General features: G+C 43.8%; 1 protein-coding gene across 5 annotated transcripts in view; it reads right to left on the reverse strand.

Moving 5' to 3' along the window:
* The window catches only part of pde10a (phosphodiesterase 10A), a 50,067-nt gene that overhangs the window by 18,248 nt on the left and 16,274 nt on the right, over positions 1 to 15,545 (reverse strand). For 3 of the 5 annotated variants that reach the window (XM_035606592.2, XM_035606591.2, XM_035606593.2), the window contains exon 3: positions 4,807 to 4,938. In XM_035606592.2, the coding sequence (XP_035462485.1) occupies positions 4,807 to 4,938 (132 nt within the window). Of the gene's footprint in view, positions 1 to 4,806; positions 4,939 to 14,530; positions 15,012 to 15,545 lie in introns of those variants that run through there. The other 2 variants (XM_035606594.2, XM_035606595.2) reach the window with 1 other exon arrangement.

A 15,545-nucleotide genomic window follows, 5' to 3' on the forward strand; every position in this document is an offset into this window, starting at 1 on the left:
TTCATATGTTGAGTTGTGTTCCGGTTGCTATACACTAGTTGCCTCGCACCAGAGGAGCAGGCAGCTACAGTGGGAAAGAGAAAAGCCCACTCACAGACCATTTTTAGAAAAACAGAACAAAGTTAAAATATATCGATCATCATGACATCGGACAGGAGAAACCCCCTTCCTGAGTCTGCACTGAAAAAATGATTCTAGTTTCATCGCCACAACAACATCAACATGGTGAAAGCCTTTTCACACCAAACAGGAATATCTGTGCAAATTACTTGCACATATTGATTTCACGGTGTGTAATGGGAGCTTTTGCGTCACTGCGGGACATTTGTGCAGCAGACAAAATCACTCATTAGTTGAAGTGGAAGTCTGTAAAAGTTGTGAAAAACCTGCATTTGTTTGTGTGTATCATTTGCATATTCACATAACACAGTGGTATGATATGGTGGGAATAAAGAAATCAAGATCTATTGCTCTTACTTTGAGAAATACTTGATCATTTGATAAAGCGATTAAAATGACAAATACTGCACAGGAAAAAAAAAAGAAGAATAATCTGGATTATAATTTCTGCCATAATCGCGCAGCTATGCAACACAGAAGAAACACCACAGACTTTGCCCTACACCTTTATCCAGGTACATGCACCAACACAAAGCGTACAGTTCACATCTAAAGCACTAAGGTCTCTACTTGAAGCGTTGGATGAGATGTGGTGATAAATGATTTAAAGGAGAACCCAGAAGATCAGCCCTGAAGCTGAGGCCTTTCCCTCGGTCAGATGGGTCTAATGTGCACAATACTTTATGGGAGCTTTATTGATCTGCCGCCGCAGATACACAGTCCACCACAGCACGCGCAGCTAGCAGTGACTCAGCGTTCAATATGTGTCGACCTAGTGGTCGTTCTGCATTGACCTGCTCCACGGAGGACGTGCAGCTGCCAAGAGCAGCAGTCTTCTTCTTCTCCTCAGCCCTGCTCCCTGCTCTCTTCACCTGCACACTCGCCCTGTCATCTGTTTGTTAGCTCTTTCTTTAATAGATACGTCATGATTTAAAAAAGGATCAACTGTCAGGTAGTTGTGAATTTCGAACAAATGTTTTTTTTCTGGCATTTGGAAGAAACTTTTGGTTTAGCAAAGACTTAAAAGCTGTGACTATTGCCATGGTAATCCCGACACAAAATCGGAATGAATATACAGTATATGCATTACCCTGAAAATTCCAATAGTCCTCAATATAAGAAATAGTAATCCCACATTATTCATCGACATTAATTATTACGTTACTTATTTTCAGACAGGGACCTCTAATCTTTGTGATAGTTTTGTGCGTAACAGCTCTCATATAATGTGCCTTTAAATAATCTGTGTTTTGCACTCAAGCTCTGAAGCCCCTGGTATTTGGGACAGCCCCAAAGTGTAAAGAAAGAAATCTTTTGTTTGACATATAAAGTCACTTTAGTTCCATCTCAGAAAATCGAAATTTTCTTTTTTTAGCATTTGAAGCCACATGCACTGAGCGCTGCATAGTGACCCCCCCCCCCAGAGAAAGCCCTGCAGGTGAGACAGCTATCGTATCACAGTGGAGGGGTATGAGTTTCTGCTACACAAGCGCATCTTTGTTTCCTTGCGACTATTATCCAAACACATCTGAGAAACAGTATCAGCTGCTTAACAGCTCGGCCTTATTCTTGCCCTCTGGAGTCCAGGCAAGAAAGAGACTGGAGACTCACTCAGACATCTTCCACAAGGTTCTCCCTCTTGGAATCAGACAGCCACACCGACTTGTGAATGATGTTCTCATTAGAATGCTAACAGATTTTTGTTGGTGCTGAAGTTACTAGTAAAAGGACAATTTTGATTAAATACACAGACAAAAATTGCAACGTTAAGAATATGTCTGTGTGTGTGTGTGTGTGTGTGTGTGTGTGTACATTGCACACAAGGAGGGGCATCTGCATGGGAGCAGCAGAAGGTTTGGGATTCATTAATTATCCCATGGCAGCATGCGGTGTGAAGGAAACATTGCCAGTGTGACAGTGGTCAGGAGAGGCGCAATGGTCAAATGATATCCATGGGGATTCTGGGAAATCCTGTCCTGCTCACTGTAAGAAGTCACAGGCTGCTGTAAGACTGATCTGCTCTGTGGCTCACTGCTAAAGCACACCACCATCTGACTTGAGAGCTGAATCTTGATACATAAGTGCAACTAGTGACAAAGAAAAACAACAAAACTACACTACAAAAAGTGTAATTCAGCTAAGATGACAAGGCACTTTTCTAAACAGCAATAACATGTGTGAAGATTGGGTGGCTTTTTACAGAACTACAGGCTGTAACACAACCTTTGCAAAACACACACTTGTGTGTGTGTGTACAAACTGATTTATGTAATCCAATGTTATCCATCACATGATAAGTGAGAACGGGACTGGCTGCAGGGACAGCTTCCAGGAAGCAGCGGTTATCGGAGTGACGATCACATGATGACAGGTCCCACTACTGCTGCTGCACTCGTAAAAGATACAAAACGTGTGTTGCTTTAGAATCGCTTACTGCCCCTTTCAGGGCTGAGATGCTTTGTGAATACATTTTCTTTCATAATTCTGAGAATTATTTTATGATTTCATCACTGGGTGATATATCACATATCCTGGTGTGTTAATGCCATTAGCAGCCTCGAACCACTGGCCTCATGCAAAGATTTTTGTCATTTTCAAACTTTCGCCACAGCCATCGCTCACTCAAGTGACACTTCAAGCAATTTATCATATTTTGCACCACAAACGACTTCATATAACTTTTTTCCACATCTAATCTTCACACTATGCGGAGGAATGTGCGCTATGTGCCTTTCTATTTAAAAACTGTGACGCTTCTGTATCAGTTCATGCAGTATTGTAACACTGGCTCTGTACTGTTTCCTTATCCAACAAATTGACGTAAACCATTTGACCAGGAGCTTTACGCATATTATGGACTCAAAAACATTGTTGTTTACATTCTTAAAAGCACGTCACAGCACTCTAGACCAACTTGTCCAGCAGTCATTGGTTGGCACGCTTTTCTGGAAAACAAGAGAATCGACTGAAACTTGAAACCTGCTTGTATTATCTTGTCTGCGTTTTTTGTTAAGTTTTGTTTACGCCTGCGCAGTAACGCAGCACACACTTCTCAGTGATAACTTTGTACACTCTGATTGTACGGGCTCGAGCTAACTTCTTGCAGGCTGATTTTCCCACCATATTGGAAATAAAACAGGAAACTAGTGGCTGAATGGAAGTGAGGTCAACATGTATGTTAAATCCACAGCAGTCATGCAGTGCATATACAATTTGAAATTAAAGAAAGTGGTTCTTTATGTTATTGAGCGAGCATGGGAAAGTTCCATTTCTTTTGCAATGGGCGAATTTAGTTTCATAGATCATATAATAACTAAAAACTGATCAAACTCAAGCACAGAAACACAAACACGTAACATCTTTGCCCTCCGCCAATTAAATGTTTTGAATCAGCATGTGCATGAGTGAAATTAGTTATTCCTACTTGGAACCAACAAGAATGATTTGGGGCCTCTTTATTTCTACATGTCATTGTTCACGCACACACACACACACACACACACACACACACACACACACACACACACACACACACACACACACACACACACACACACACACACACACACACACACACACACACACACACACACACACACACACACACACACACACACACATACACACACACACACACACAAATGCAGTTTCCGACCTGAGAAACCATCGTCTCATAGCAGCAATAAACACCACTGTCTGTAAACCTCATGTAGAAAGCAGCTCCAAAATGTGACAAATCCATCCTCCGCCAGCTCCCCCATTCACTTCAACACACCCACACCCTGAGCCAGCACAACTCCTCACCGCCACCACCATCCCCACCCCTCCCCTGGGCCCCCTTCAGCCGGCTGCATGTCTCGGGAGGTCGCCTCTGACGTCAGCAGCTCGACTGGGCAGTGTGCCAGCTCTGTGGGCCCTTGATGGATGCGGTTGGTCTGAGAAACAGTCCGCTGTGTGTGGAGTGCACGGCACAGACTCAACTCGGCCCGCTCAAACACACCTAATGACCCGTAAACACCCGACAAGCCCGTTCCCTCTCCCTCTTGTCTGTCTATCACACACACACACACACGCACACACACACACACACACACACACACACACACACACACACACACACACACACACACACACACACACACACACACACACACACACACACACACACACACACACACACACACACACACACACACACACACACACACACACACACACACACACACACACACACACACACACACACTCTGACGATTTCAGGAAACACGTGTAGATGAGTGATTTGTACTGCAAATGGCTGGGATAATAAATGGAACCCGCAGAGGCACAGTCTGCCCCGGCTCGAGTTATCCTCTGGATCTTCAGGAGAGAAGGTTTTAGTTTCTCGGTGCAATAAAAGTAAACGACTGACATGGCTGCAGACACTCATGGCAGCCCTGTATTTGTGGTTGACTACACGGGATTATGTGAGCTAAAAAGTACAAACATTTAACCAAAGCAAAATATTACAAAAATTACAACTGTGCGTCAATATACGCTGAAATCCGCTGATCCAATCATTATGTCAGAGGGATCCAGAGAGCTGCAGCATGTGTGTTCCATTTCCATGTTTGTCCCTGTATGTGTGTGTGTGTGTGTGTGTGTGTGTGTGTGTGTGTGTGTGTCTGTGTGTGTGTGTGTGTATACCTGCAGGCCTGCTGCTGGTCTTCCTCTTCAGCCATCTGTCCAACGTCTCTGCACTCACACTCTCCAACACAAAGTCGTCCAGCATCTGCGGGTGCAGCGAGAGGTAGGCCTTCACTTTCTCATCTGTCAAGCCTGAAGTGCACAGAAACAGAACGTCTTTTTAGTCCATGCACTGCACAACTTTATCCGTGACCAAGCCAACGGTGGAGAGAGAAAAAAGACGCAGGGAGATGTTGCACAAAATCATGGAAAATAGTGTGGAAAACTGAAATATTTAAGATATAAGAGGATGGAAATAGCGTGTCATTCTGGCCCACACTGTTCCCGAGAGCCGCACAAACAAATCCACAGGCTAGAAACAGCCGAAGGTCATCTCACTTTCGCTTTACCGTTAGGTGAGTGTGGCAGGAGCGACGATTTTCCGGCTAAAGCTCTCAGATAGCTCGGCTAACTCAGTTATGTTTACTGTAAAGCTTCATCTCCAGGGATAGGAGCCCCCAACAGAGGCAGCAGGATAAAGGAGGATTCGATTGTGCTTAATAGGCAATTAGGTTCTTGAGAGCTCGCTAAGTGCTGCTGTTTACTGTCTTTGTTGTCAAGGAAAAAAGCAATTTGCCAGACCATGGTTGAGGGAAAGTTGTTTTTAATATACCCGCTGGCGTCTGAGGGGCCGTCATGATGCACTGGCAAACCATCGTGTTTTGGTCACTCACGCAAAGTGTGTGTCTAAAAACAAAGTCTTGTAGCTGTTTAAAATCAGCCGTGAGATGTGATCTCATCATTGAACCCAAGGCCTACACACAGAGTCGCCAAGAGTAAACCTAAAGGAAAACAAATCCAATATATTGGCAGTGCTGGGTTTACATTCTGTGGTGTTGTACACAGGACTCGTATCTGTTACCAGACAGTTGTAGCCAAGATAACTGTTGCATTCAGAGAGCCCTGATGGTTTGACTGCTCCCTCACGAAATGTCTGGTTATCAGCAGCATCTGTGTAGACTGACTTTAAGTATGAATCACAGGAGCACATGCAGCTGGAAGGCACGTGTTCTGCCGCCAGACATACACAAACACATGCACGCACAAACATACGGTACAGAAAAATTACTAAGTCGGGCATCTGTCTGAAATCCTGCATGATATCGTGGTAGCGAATGGCTAAAGATATGACAAACAGTACATGAAGGATAGCACAGACTTGACCGCTGCGCCGGATGACAAAGTAAAACCAGATGCAAGAGATAGAAGCTGCAGGTAACCTTTTGTTTCAAACTTTTAAGAAGCATTTTAAGGAGAACTGGTTTGAATTTGATTTAATTTGAGAATCAAAGTGCTCCTGTCTCTCGTAAAAAACACTAAGTAGCTACCTATGACCTTTGCTTTATTCCCCCAGAACAAATCACTTGATCTTCACTGGGGATAGATCATCAGCTTATTGTGTGTGTGTGTGTATGTTCTTTGGGAGGGCAAGTAAGCTTGTGGTTGCAGGCAAATAAGGCAAACGTCGGTGGGGGTAAGTTTGGGAGGTGGAGGGCGCTGTGGTCTGACGCTGTCCAGACTCGAGACACGGCTCTACAGGACGCCCTCCACAATGCCTCACGAGACTCCTGGTAGGCTGTGACGCACATCAGCAGAATACGGCTTAATAAATGAGAGAAAGTTAAGGGGGGGGGAGCTGCAGGGGACAAAAAGACTCACAAAGAGGAGTAAAATGGGAGCACTGCAAAACACCCTTACGAATTTGTCCTATTGGACACACAAAGAAGGCACTGTGATTAGTGACACCACAAAAAAAAGAAAACACAAGGAGGCACTATGAATTTATGAATACAAGTTTTGTGTCGATGGGCTCAGAAAAATATTTAGCAATCATATGTGTGCACATGAACAAAAATAGTCAAATGTCCTATTTCCATGGGGCAAAAAACAAACAGCAGTGATAAGAGCTTTGCAATAGGCACATCATGGCTGATAAAAATGGTGTTCTGGGTACACTCCTGTGCTCGAAACTACAAGCCCACACGAGCGAAAGCTGTGAAAAACTGAGTTTTTGCATTGTGTTTTTTACATCTCAATCCCAAAGTACGACCAAAATCAGTTTGACTAACATCAGACCGTGTTCTAGGATTGACTCTAAATAAATTATACAGGGACCAGGAAGATGTGATCCAGCAGCTCAGTGATATAATATATATATATATATATATATATATATATATATATATATATATATATAGATATATAGATATATAGATATATATCTATATATATTATCTTAATGCCATAATTGAATGCTTACTGGTAAGACATAAGAAAATATTATGATGGATTAACAGAAGGCAGTGCACATGACAGGAAAGCATTGGATGTTTGACTTCCTCTAAGACAAAGAGCAAAGGTGTTGGTCAAATCAAAGTTGCATCATTTCGGTGAAACAACTTCAACATTTATTTCAGTGAAAGGGTGTTCACATACAAGGGATTTGCATTGGTGTTTTGGTGCATAATAACATAGATTAGAAACAAGTTCTGTAAGTAGAATGAGAAGGGCAGGGACAAAAAACTAGACGAGAAAATGAAATATGTCAAAATAAAAGTTAAAATAGGTCAGAAAGTAAGTGCAAAATGGAAATCAGGAAAACAATCTGTAACTGGGAGGTAGAGATGTGCCTGCATTTGCTCAAAGCATCAACTCCAGTGGTGGCATCTTGACATGTATAAATGAACTCATCTGTATCAGTTTAGAAATCACTGCTTATTGAAAAGAAAAAGAAAAAAAAAGGAAATATCGTTCATCTCTGTTTAAGTGCTCTGGAAAAAAGAGTCTGGAAGAAAAGGCGGGTGTGACCCGACAGCCACTATATTACAGCGGGATGGCGAATGATGGCATTCCCCCCGAACATTCCTGCTACTTTGTGACGACCTTACACGCTTTCCCTCTGGTTCCCTCTCAACTCTTTTAGAGCCGCAGCTCAACCTAATGTGACCGCAGTGACACTCAGAGCCGTGGGTAATGCGTCAGTGTCCCGAGCTTGCGACTACGGTGGCTAATCAAAGGTGGAGCCAGATCTGTCCCACATGCTGTGGTCCAAAATGGTTAACCCCACGGGGAACCACACATGCTCACTCAATCAGGGGAGAGACAAACTGCTGCAGAAGAAGCAAGGGCTTGGTCACTGGTTTGACCAGAGTTGTTTTTTCCCCTTTTCTTTTTTGTCGTCAAAACCTCAGTGAAATTTTTCTTCCCACAGTGCTGCTGAAGACAATGGCGTCATCAAATTAAACACCCCCCCCCAAAAAAAGGGTTTTCATTCACTGACACTGATTCGAACGGACACAATGTCTGTCGAACACAAACCAAAATGTACAAACAATATAACTTTACAAATCTTGATCCAGTCCATGAACCGTTAGACTGTCCCATGTTTACGACACTAAATACTCTGTCTGACTGTTCATACTGGAGTTAGGTCAAGTGGTTTTCCAACCCAGGGGTCGGGCCCCCTCCAGCAAATCTGGTGGGTTTCTGCATCTTTTTGTGAAATATTGCACCTCAAACTTTTTTTTTAATGGAACCATCTAAGAGTTTTAAAATGGAAAGCTAAGTCATACAAACCAAAATGTTTGGGAACTACTGGTTTAAGAATTGTCAGAGTATCAACTACTCCCCATCTCTGAGCTTAAATGAGTTTGAGTAGAATGATGTTGCTCGTTCAGACAAGTGCACAGGCGGGAAATATACTGTAGTTTGTTGTGCAGCATGTTTATGAGTGGCTGATGCCCAGTTGGCAGAGATTTTAGTGCCTGACTCAAATTCGGGCTTCCTGTGTAAAAACCGAGGCCTGAGTTCATGCAGTGAGGTATTGTTGCATAACACTTATCTTGAGTATAGCACACCACACCCTGGGATTGGGACTGGGACTGGGACTGGGAAGGCCAAGCCAAGTCTCAGTCTGTCTGCATCTTTCAATGTGCACATGCATTCGCAGACAGAATTGGCCACCAGTTTGTCGTATGAGTATGAGTATGGAAATTCAGGCATCTAAAACATCCCGAATAACATTCAAAATAGTACATTCTTGGAAGTAATAATCAAAGTTTATGAGCTTTGTTATTTATTAAGGAAATCAATTAGGCATGCTCTGATTTTATATGGAAAAGTGAATGGCTGGTGGAGATGCTGTAAACTGTAAGTAAATCACTCCATCGTATGGTGAAATGTGCTTGGAATAAATATTTATATATATAATATAAAGTATTGAAACAAGCATCCGAATTGAAATCAGTTGTGGCAGGATAAAACATGCAAGTCACAAGTCATAAACACACACATAATAACACACTTGCAGGTCAACGTTTATCAAATGGCACACGAGGGGAAAAAGCCCCAGAGGATTTCTGACACTACATCTCTTGATGGGAAGCTCCTCCAGGAAAAGAAAAGAAAGCCATGTGAAGCAAGAGGCCTCGCGTCTCTGTCTGTATACACATCTCTGTTCTTATTCTAACATTTATATTTGTTTGATTGAGGCTGGCACAATCTCTCCGTCACTGTCTTGAAGCAACACCGCGCTTCATGTCACTCCTTCAGTCCTCAACCGAGAGCTAAGGCAGGGACACAGGGATTGAAAGGCAGCACGGACTTGGTGAAGACGAGGGGAACAAATGTGGTGCTATGATTGGTCGAACTCTTTCTATTCTTCTTTAGCTCAGATGCTCATTGCCGTGGACTTGAGTTCAGTACAACTGGGTGAACCCACAAGACACCATCAGCTTTTCCTTTACTTTAGAGTAACAAACTGTACAATGATTAAATGTTTTTTAGACAGAATTGCATGTATAATTAGTATAAAATATGAGGATTGGTTGAATTGTTTTATTTTTGCTGTATAGGATTACAAATGCCTGGTGGGACAGCAAAGTACTGAAACTAAAACATAACTCAAACTGAAACAATATGCACATATATGCAGATAAATCAATATTTAGAGAGCTGTTAAAAACAACACGAAGGTCCACCACTCCCATCTCCATCACTCATCTCTATTTCCGAAGAAGCAGTTAGCGATCTGTGTGACACAATGCAGCAACACAGGGTTAGGGTTTATGTGTCTCCAGCACTGCTGTCAGACAATATTAAGCCATGACGTCGACAGCGGAGGCCAATCCTGACTGTGCCAATGTTTAGCGAGCAAGGTGCTCCTCCTCTGCAAAACATTGATGCACATGAGAGAAAAAGGGAAAAGACCACTTCTCTAGAAGTGCACTCCTTCTGGCACAGAGTCAAGGGCAAGCTGCCATGGTACTACTTTTCACTCTCCTGACATGAGGCTGAGGCAGGAAAGGGGGTTGGGGTTTGAAGCGAGGTGCGTGCGTCAGCAGGTCCGCCTGGGACTCCCTATGCCAGGAGGTGGGAAGAGCATGTGGTTCTTATCTTATCTTTTCTATGTGAGGGCTGGAGCACAGAATCATAGGCTGACATCCATTGAGCGGCAAAGAGGAAAAAAGAGCAAACACCGAAGACGAAAAACGCTTGCACTCCTCTCCCACTGCTCACCTCACTTATTAATTGCGCCTATGCCCATGAAACTGCCTTGTGTGTGCATGCAGTTGAATACTGCACACACATATACACACACCCCACATTCCACAAAAGCCAAGGGTGAGGTGACCGGCGCGCATAAATCAATACACCAGTCAGTGAAAATGTGTCAAATTAAGAAATGGCTTTTCCACCGTGGACTGCGGTCCCCTTCACTTTCAGAGACACGCCCCCACATGGTAAATACAAAACAAACACCGCTGCACAAACATGCAAGATCACACCTTGAGAGAGAGAGAGAGAGAGAGAGAGATTTCCATGGAAATGTAATTTCCATTATTTCCACCTCCATGGTCCAGGTCATTAGACGTAAAGGGTAAGGGCTATAAATGGCAAACCGAGATATAGATAAGGCATGTCCCCTTGATCTGCAGTTGAATACTGTGGTCACAGGCAAGCGGCAACCATTTAACTGCAGTTAGAGACACATTGCAGGTCAACCTTCAACTCAAAAGTCAAAAAGTTCTTGTATGCTTACTTTACCAAGTGAAAGGAAACTGAACGACAGCCAGCGGTTGAAGATCACACAGCCAACAGCACTGCTGACAACGAACCTTAACAGTAAAGCTGGAGTCCCTGAGAGGGACAGCGTCTTGCCCGGACCGATTGATGTGGCCTTGCATGCTCGCCCCCCCAAGAGCCACATTAGTAATCCGGGGTCATGTTCCCTGCTCTGCATCTGGACTGATGGTGAACTCTGCAGCCGCTCTGCAGAGAGGCCAGTTGGGACCCGATAATTAGAACCGCAGATCCTTGTGCCTTCTCCAGTGCCGAGTTCTTTTATGAGTCCTGACACGGGAACAAGTTGTAAAGAAATCGACACGCATGTGGCCTTTTCCCATCCCCTCAGATACCGATCCACAACAAGCTGATGAGGGGGTCAACGGACGCCTTGAGGAGAATGTCATCTGTTTCCCCCGCTCAGATCGTGCACTGTACCCTGGCCCTGATCCAGTCCTGGAAAAGATCTCGATATAAAAAAGGGCTCAAACCTCAAACAAGCTCATTTTCTTTGGCTTAATTTTCCTGCAAATTTAAATAAACACTGAAGACAAATCACAAAGAGAAACTATTTGGCATACGCTCAGCCCGGTCTGGATTTATTTAGTCTTTCAAATTTCAATCTGACTTTAATTCATCATATCAAGTGTTAAATGTATCTATATATATTCAGTGACAGCGCTGAGAGAAAGCCTGGGAGTGAGAGAGTGTGTGGTGGGACAGGAAATGTCCAGCGTGAGCACTTCCTGCTTGACAATACGGCCTTCTTCACTGACTTAAAGGAGGAGAGAGCGATTCTGGATAGATGGTTGATATTTGAACTCAGTAACCAAACAAATACAGTCGTTCCTTCAGTGCCCCTTGATAAAAACTCTGCCTCCCAATTTCATGGACACAATAATGACAGAAACAACTGGTCAAGCTGCGGGCTCTGGGTTGACGGGTTGTGGAGAGAATGACAGGGCCGATAAAAACGTAATGGATTTTTTATGGTCCACTGGCCCACTGATGCTGTGGCCCTCCAGGATTTTCCCTGGTCGTCCTGATAGCCACCCGGCTATGCTGCCGTATAATTACACAGAAGAGCCCATAGGTGGGACGAGTAACGTTACGCCAGCAAAAACGTCTAATTCCAAGGTAAATGAGGAATGCACTCAGGGGGATGCAACACCTGCACTCCTGTATGTTCAAGATGCGCTACTTTGTTGAAATGTTTCAGTAACAAAAGTTTTAAGCACCAGTGAATGTTATTGTTGGCACAAATTATTAGAATTTGAAGGACGCAGGCAAGCAAAATAATAATACATTGATGATGTTGCTGTAAAACAAAGTTGTAAGATCTAATAAGCATAATACATTCATTTTGTGGACACGTGAGGAGAAATATCGAAGAGCAGCCGTAGAACGGCATGTGTAATTATGGCAGCAAGAGGCAAAATGCGGGTTTGCGCTCATCAGAAAAAATAAAAAATCAGTAGTGCAGGTCCCGACCCTACCCCCAAACAGTTGGGTTTCAAAATGCCTGAGAAATCACATTAGGGTGACCCAGACTGACCTCAGACACTGACTGCGAACAATGCACACAAACACACATACAACACACACACACACACACAATATATATATATATATTCCCACGACATGAAGCTACAAACAGTTCTAAATTCTCAGGACTCACTAACTCACTGCTGAGAATTAAGTGAGCAAGCAGAGAGTGAAAGCACCAACATGTTTTCTTTACAAACTGGAGTCTGTTGCTGCAGGGAACGCTGGACAGTCCAGCAACCACTTCCATTTCAGAAGGGCAAACAATGATAGAAGCATATAATATATGCCATCAGCTGCTAGAAAACAAAAACGGCACAAAAAAACACCCTTCTCTACCATCTGCTGGGTGCATTCAGTCATCTATCACGTCTGCCACATGTAGAAAACCGTCCGAGTAACAATGCTGTACAAGCATGCAGGGCATATGACTTGAATCACAAAATGTATGTGTTTTTAATCACTGCCAAAAAGCCAAGGATAAAGTATAATCAAATTACTCCCTGGTCACAAACCAATCAGAGGGAAAAGGCAAACAGTATCTCAAGTTAATCCTTCATACAGCCCAGATTAATAGACAGCTGTACAACATTTGAAAAGAGAGAGAGACCGAGAGAGAGAGAGAGAGAGAGAGAGAGCGCTGTATAAATGTGAGCTATGATACTCACACAAACACACAACTATGGATGAAGTGGACAGAGCGGTCAATGGGGTGGGTTAATGGACGAGATGTTTGCAATATTAAAAAGTAGAATCAAACAGATGAGTAGTGCAGCTCACCAGCCACCCACAGCCCCTGCTGTTTTGTAAACTGAAAAAGTTTGGAAGCTTTTGCAAAATATCTGAGATCCCTGTCCTTTTTTGGTCAGCACGAGGGGCAGGATACCTTCATACTGTACCTCAACAATGCATTCCATGACTGCAGTTTACTGCTATGTGCATACTTTGGCATCACTCCGCATCACAGGCCCCAAAACTACCAAAGTGTAATGACATGGTTGCTGCGAAAAGGTCACTTGAGGTGCCACTGAAACAACTACAACCGCTGACAGAAATATTCTACTGCCCCACGGACAGAGGGTAAATCATGGAAACACGGAAATTACAAATGTACACAAGTCAGAACAATAAGTCCTGAGGTAGAAGTAGAACGCAGCAATATCACCAAACCAGATAAAATGCCAAAATATGCCACAGAGACTCTAAATTCACAACAGACATGTCAAGTGTAATATATATATATATATATATATATATATATATATATATATGCACATATATATACTTATGTATATACGTATAATTTAAATTATGATTAAAATGCATTTACAAATTATTTGCTTTCAGCAATTCATCTTCATATTAAATGTATGTCTAAAATAAATATACTGTGCTAAAACTTCCAAAATATGCACACACAAAAAACTAAACAATTATCTAAGCTACGGAATAAGAAAACCCACGGATTCTATTATGGTAATATATTACAGAGTTTATCGGAGATTATAATAAAATTATTTCAATGACCGGAATGTTAACCCCCCGGAACTCGCGTTCATTCAAGAATATTTGTATGATCGGTTTTTTTCTTCTCGAGGATTACACAGTATTTATACTTTCAATCATATGCCTTCGCTTTTGAGTGACATGTCTTATTGCAGCACTGCTGACTGACTGGATCCACGGACAATCCGATCTATACCGATCTACTCGATCAAACACTGAAGAAGAAGAAGAAGAAGAAGAAGACGAAGACGACGAAGAAGACGAAGACACAGGAGAGACGCACGCTTCATTTTCGAGCTGCCCGGTCCCTTCCGACGGAGTCCCCACCCATCTGATTCAACTATCAATCGGTCATTCATAAAGTTGAGCAGACAAACGGGCAGATGTCGTCCGCCTGCAGGACCGGCACAAATAACGCATCCACAAAATGTGTCCATGACCGTGTTCCTGCGACCCACTCCCTTGTCACTCCAAGTCAATGCGAGCTGTACATATATTATATATATACATATATATATTCTTTCGCCTGATTGTTTGTTTTATGAAAGATGTTTCTCAGAGAAATACCTACTTGCGCCCAGGAAACAGTCCGTTAACCTTCTGAAACAGCTTGTTGAAGACGGACCATCTTCCATGTCGGATTGAGAGCGCACCGGGAGAGAGGAGCCGCGGAGAGAAGTGCGCCTCTGCTGCAGCAACTTGGTGCGTCTGGGCGAGGGGGGGAGAAAAAACAAAAACTATTCCAGGACGCGTTGAGGTGATGGTGTCCTCAACGCTCGAGGCTGTGCACGGCTTTTAGGAAGGGCGAGACGAGCAGTGCGCGGCCCCCACCCCCCCTCCTCCACCACCGCTAGGACCCAGCACCGCTGGCCGAGGTGTCGCTACGGTCGGTCCGCCTCCTCGGCGTGGTGGCTCCGCTGTGGACGTTCAGCAGCAGACTGGAGGAGCGGAGACGACGCCGCCGCATAGACACAGAGAAATGGGAGTAAGCACGCGCACGCGCACACACACACACACACACACACACACACACACACACACACACACACACGCGCGCACACGGAGAGAGAGAGAGAGAGACTGGTGCGCGCCGACATCAAGTCAGCCACAACGATAAAGCACAACTTCCTCTCAACTTTTCAAAGCAAAAGCCCCCCACATTCCGAATGCTGTGTGAGGTGCCCGGTAAGAATAACTGAATTGAACACATTTGTATATTTTATCAAGAGGCTGTACTCGGGGCTGTACGACACAACATGTAGTGACGGGGCACTTACACATTGGGCCATGTTCGAGGAAAGTTGACTGATGGACAATGTTTTAAAGGTTTTTTAAACAATACAACGCATTTGTTTTACTCTGGAGGGTACATTCTCATTGTTTCCGGTGTCACGGGACACTTGACGCGTCTGGGAAACGCACTCTTGACGCTGCTGAGCCGCTGTTTCTGTTCCTGGGTTTGGCTGCGTAAAAGGGGCCGAGCCACTTTATGTCCGGAGAGACCTCGTTGTTTCCTGACGCACGGTCAAGGAGGAGACGGCGACAACCTCGGTCAGAGCAATGGAACTGACTGAAAAATGACCTGC

The sequence above is a fragment of the Scophthalmus maximus genome, chromosome 10 (assembly GCF_022379125.1).
Source record: "Scophthalmus maximus strain ysfricsl-2021 chromosome 10, ASM2237912v1, whole genome shotgun sequence".
NCBI classification, from domain to species: Eukaryota; Metazoa; Chordata; class Actinopteri; order Pleuronectiformes; family Scophthalmidae; genus Scophthalmus; species Scophthalmus maximus.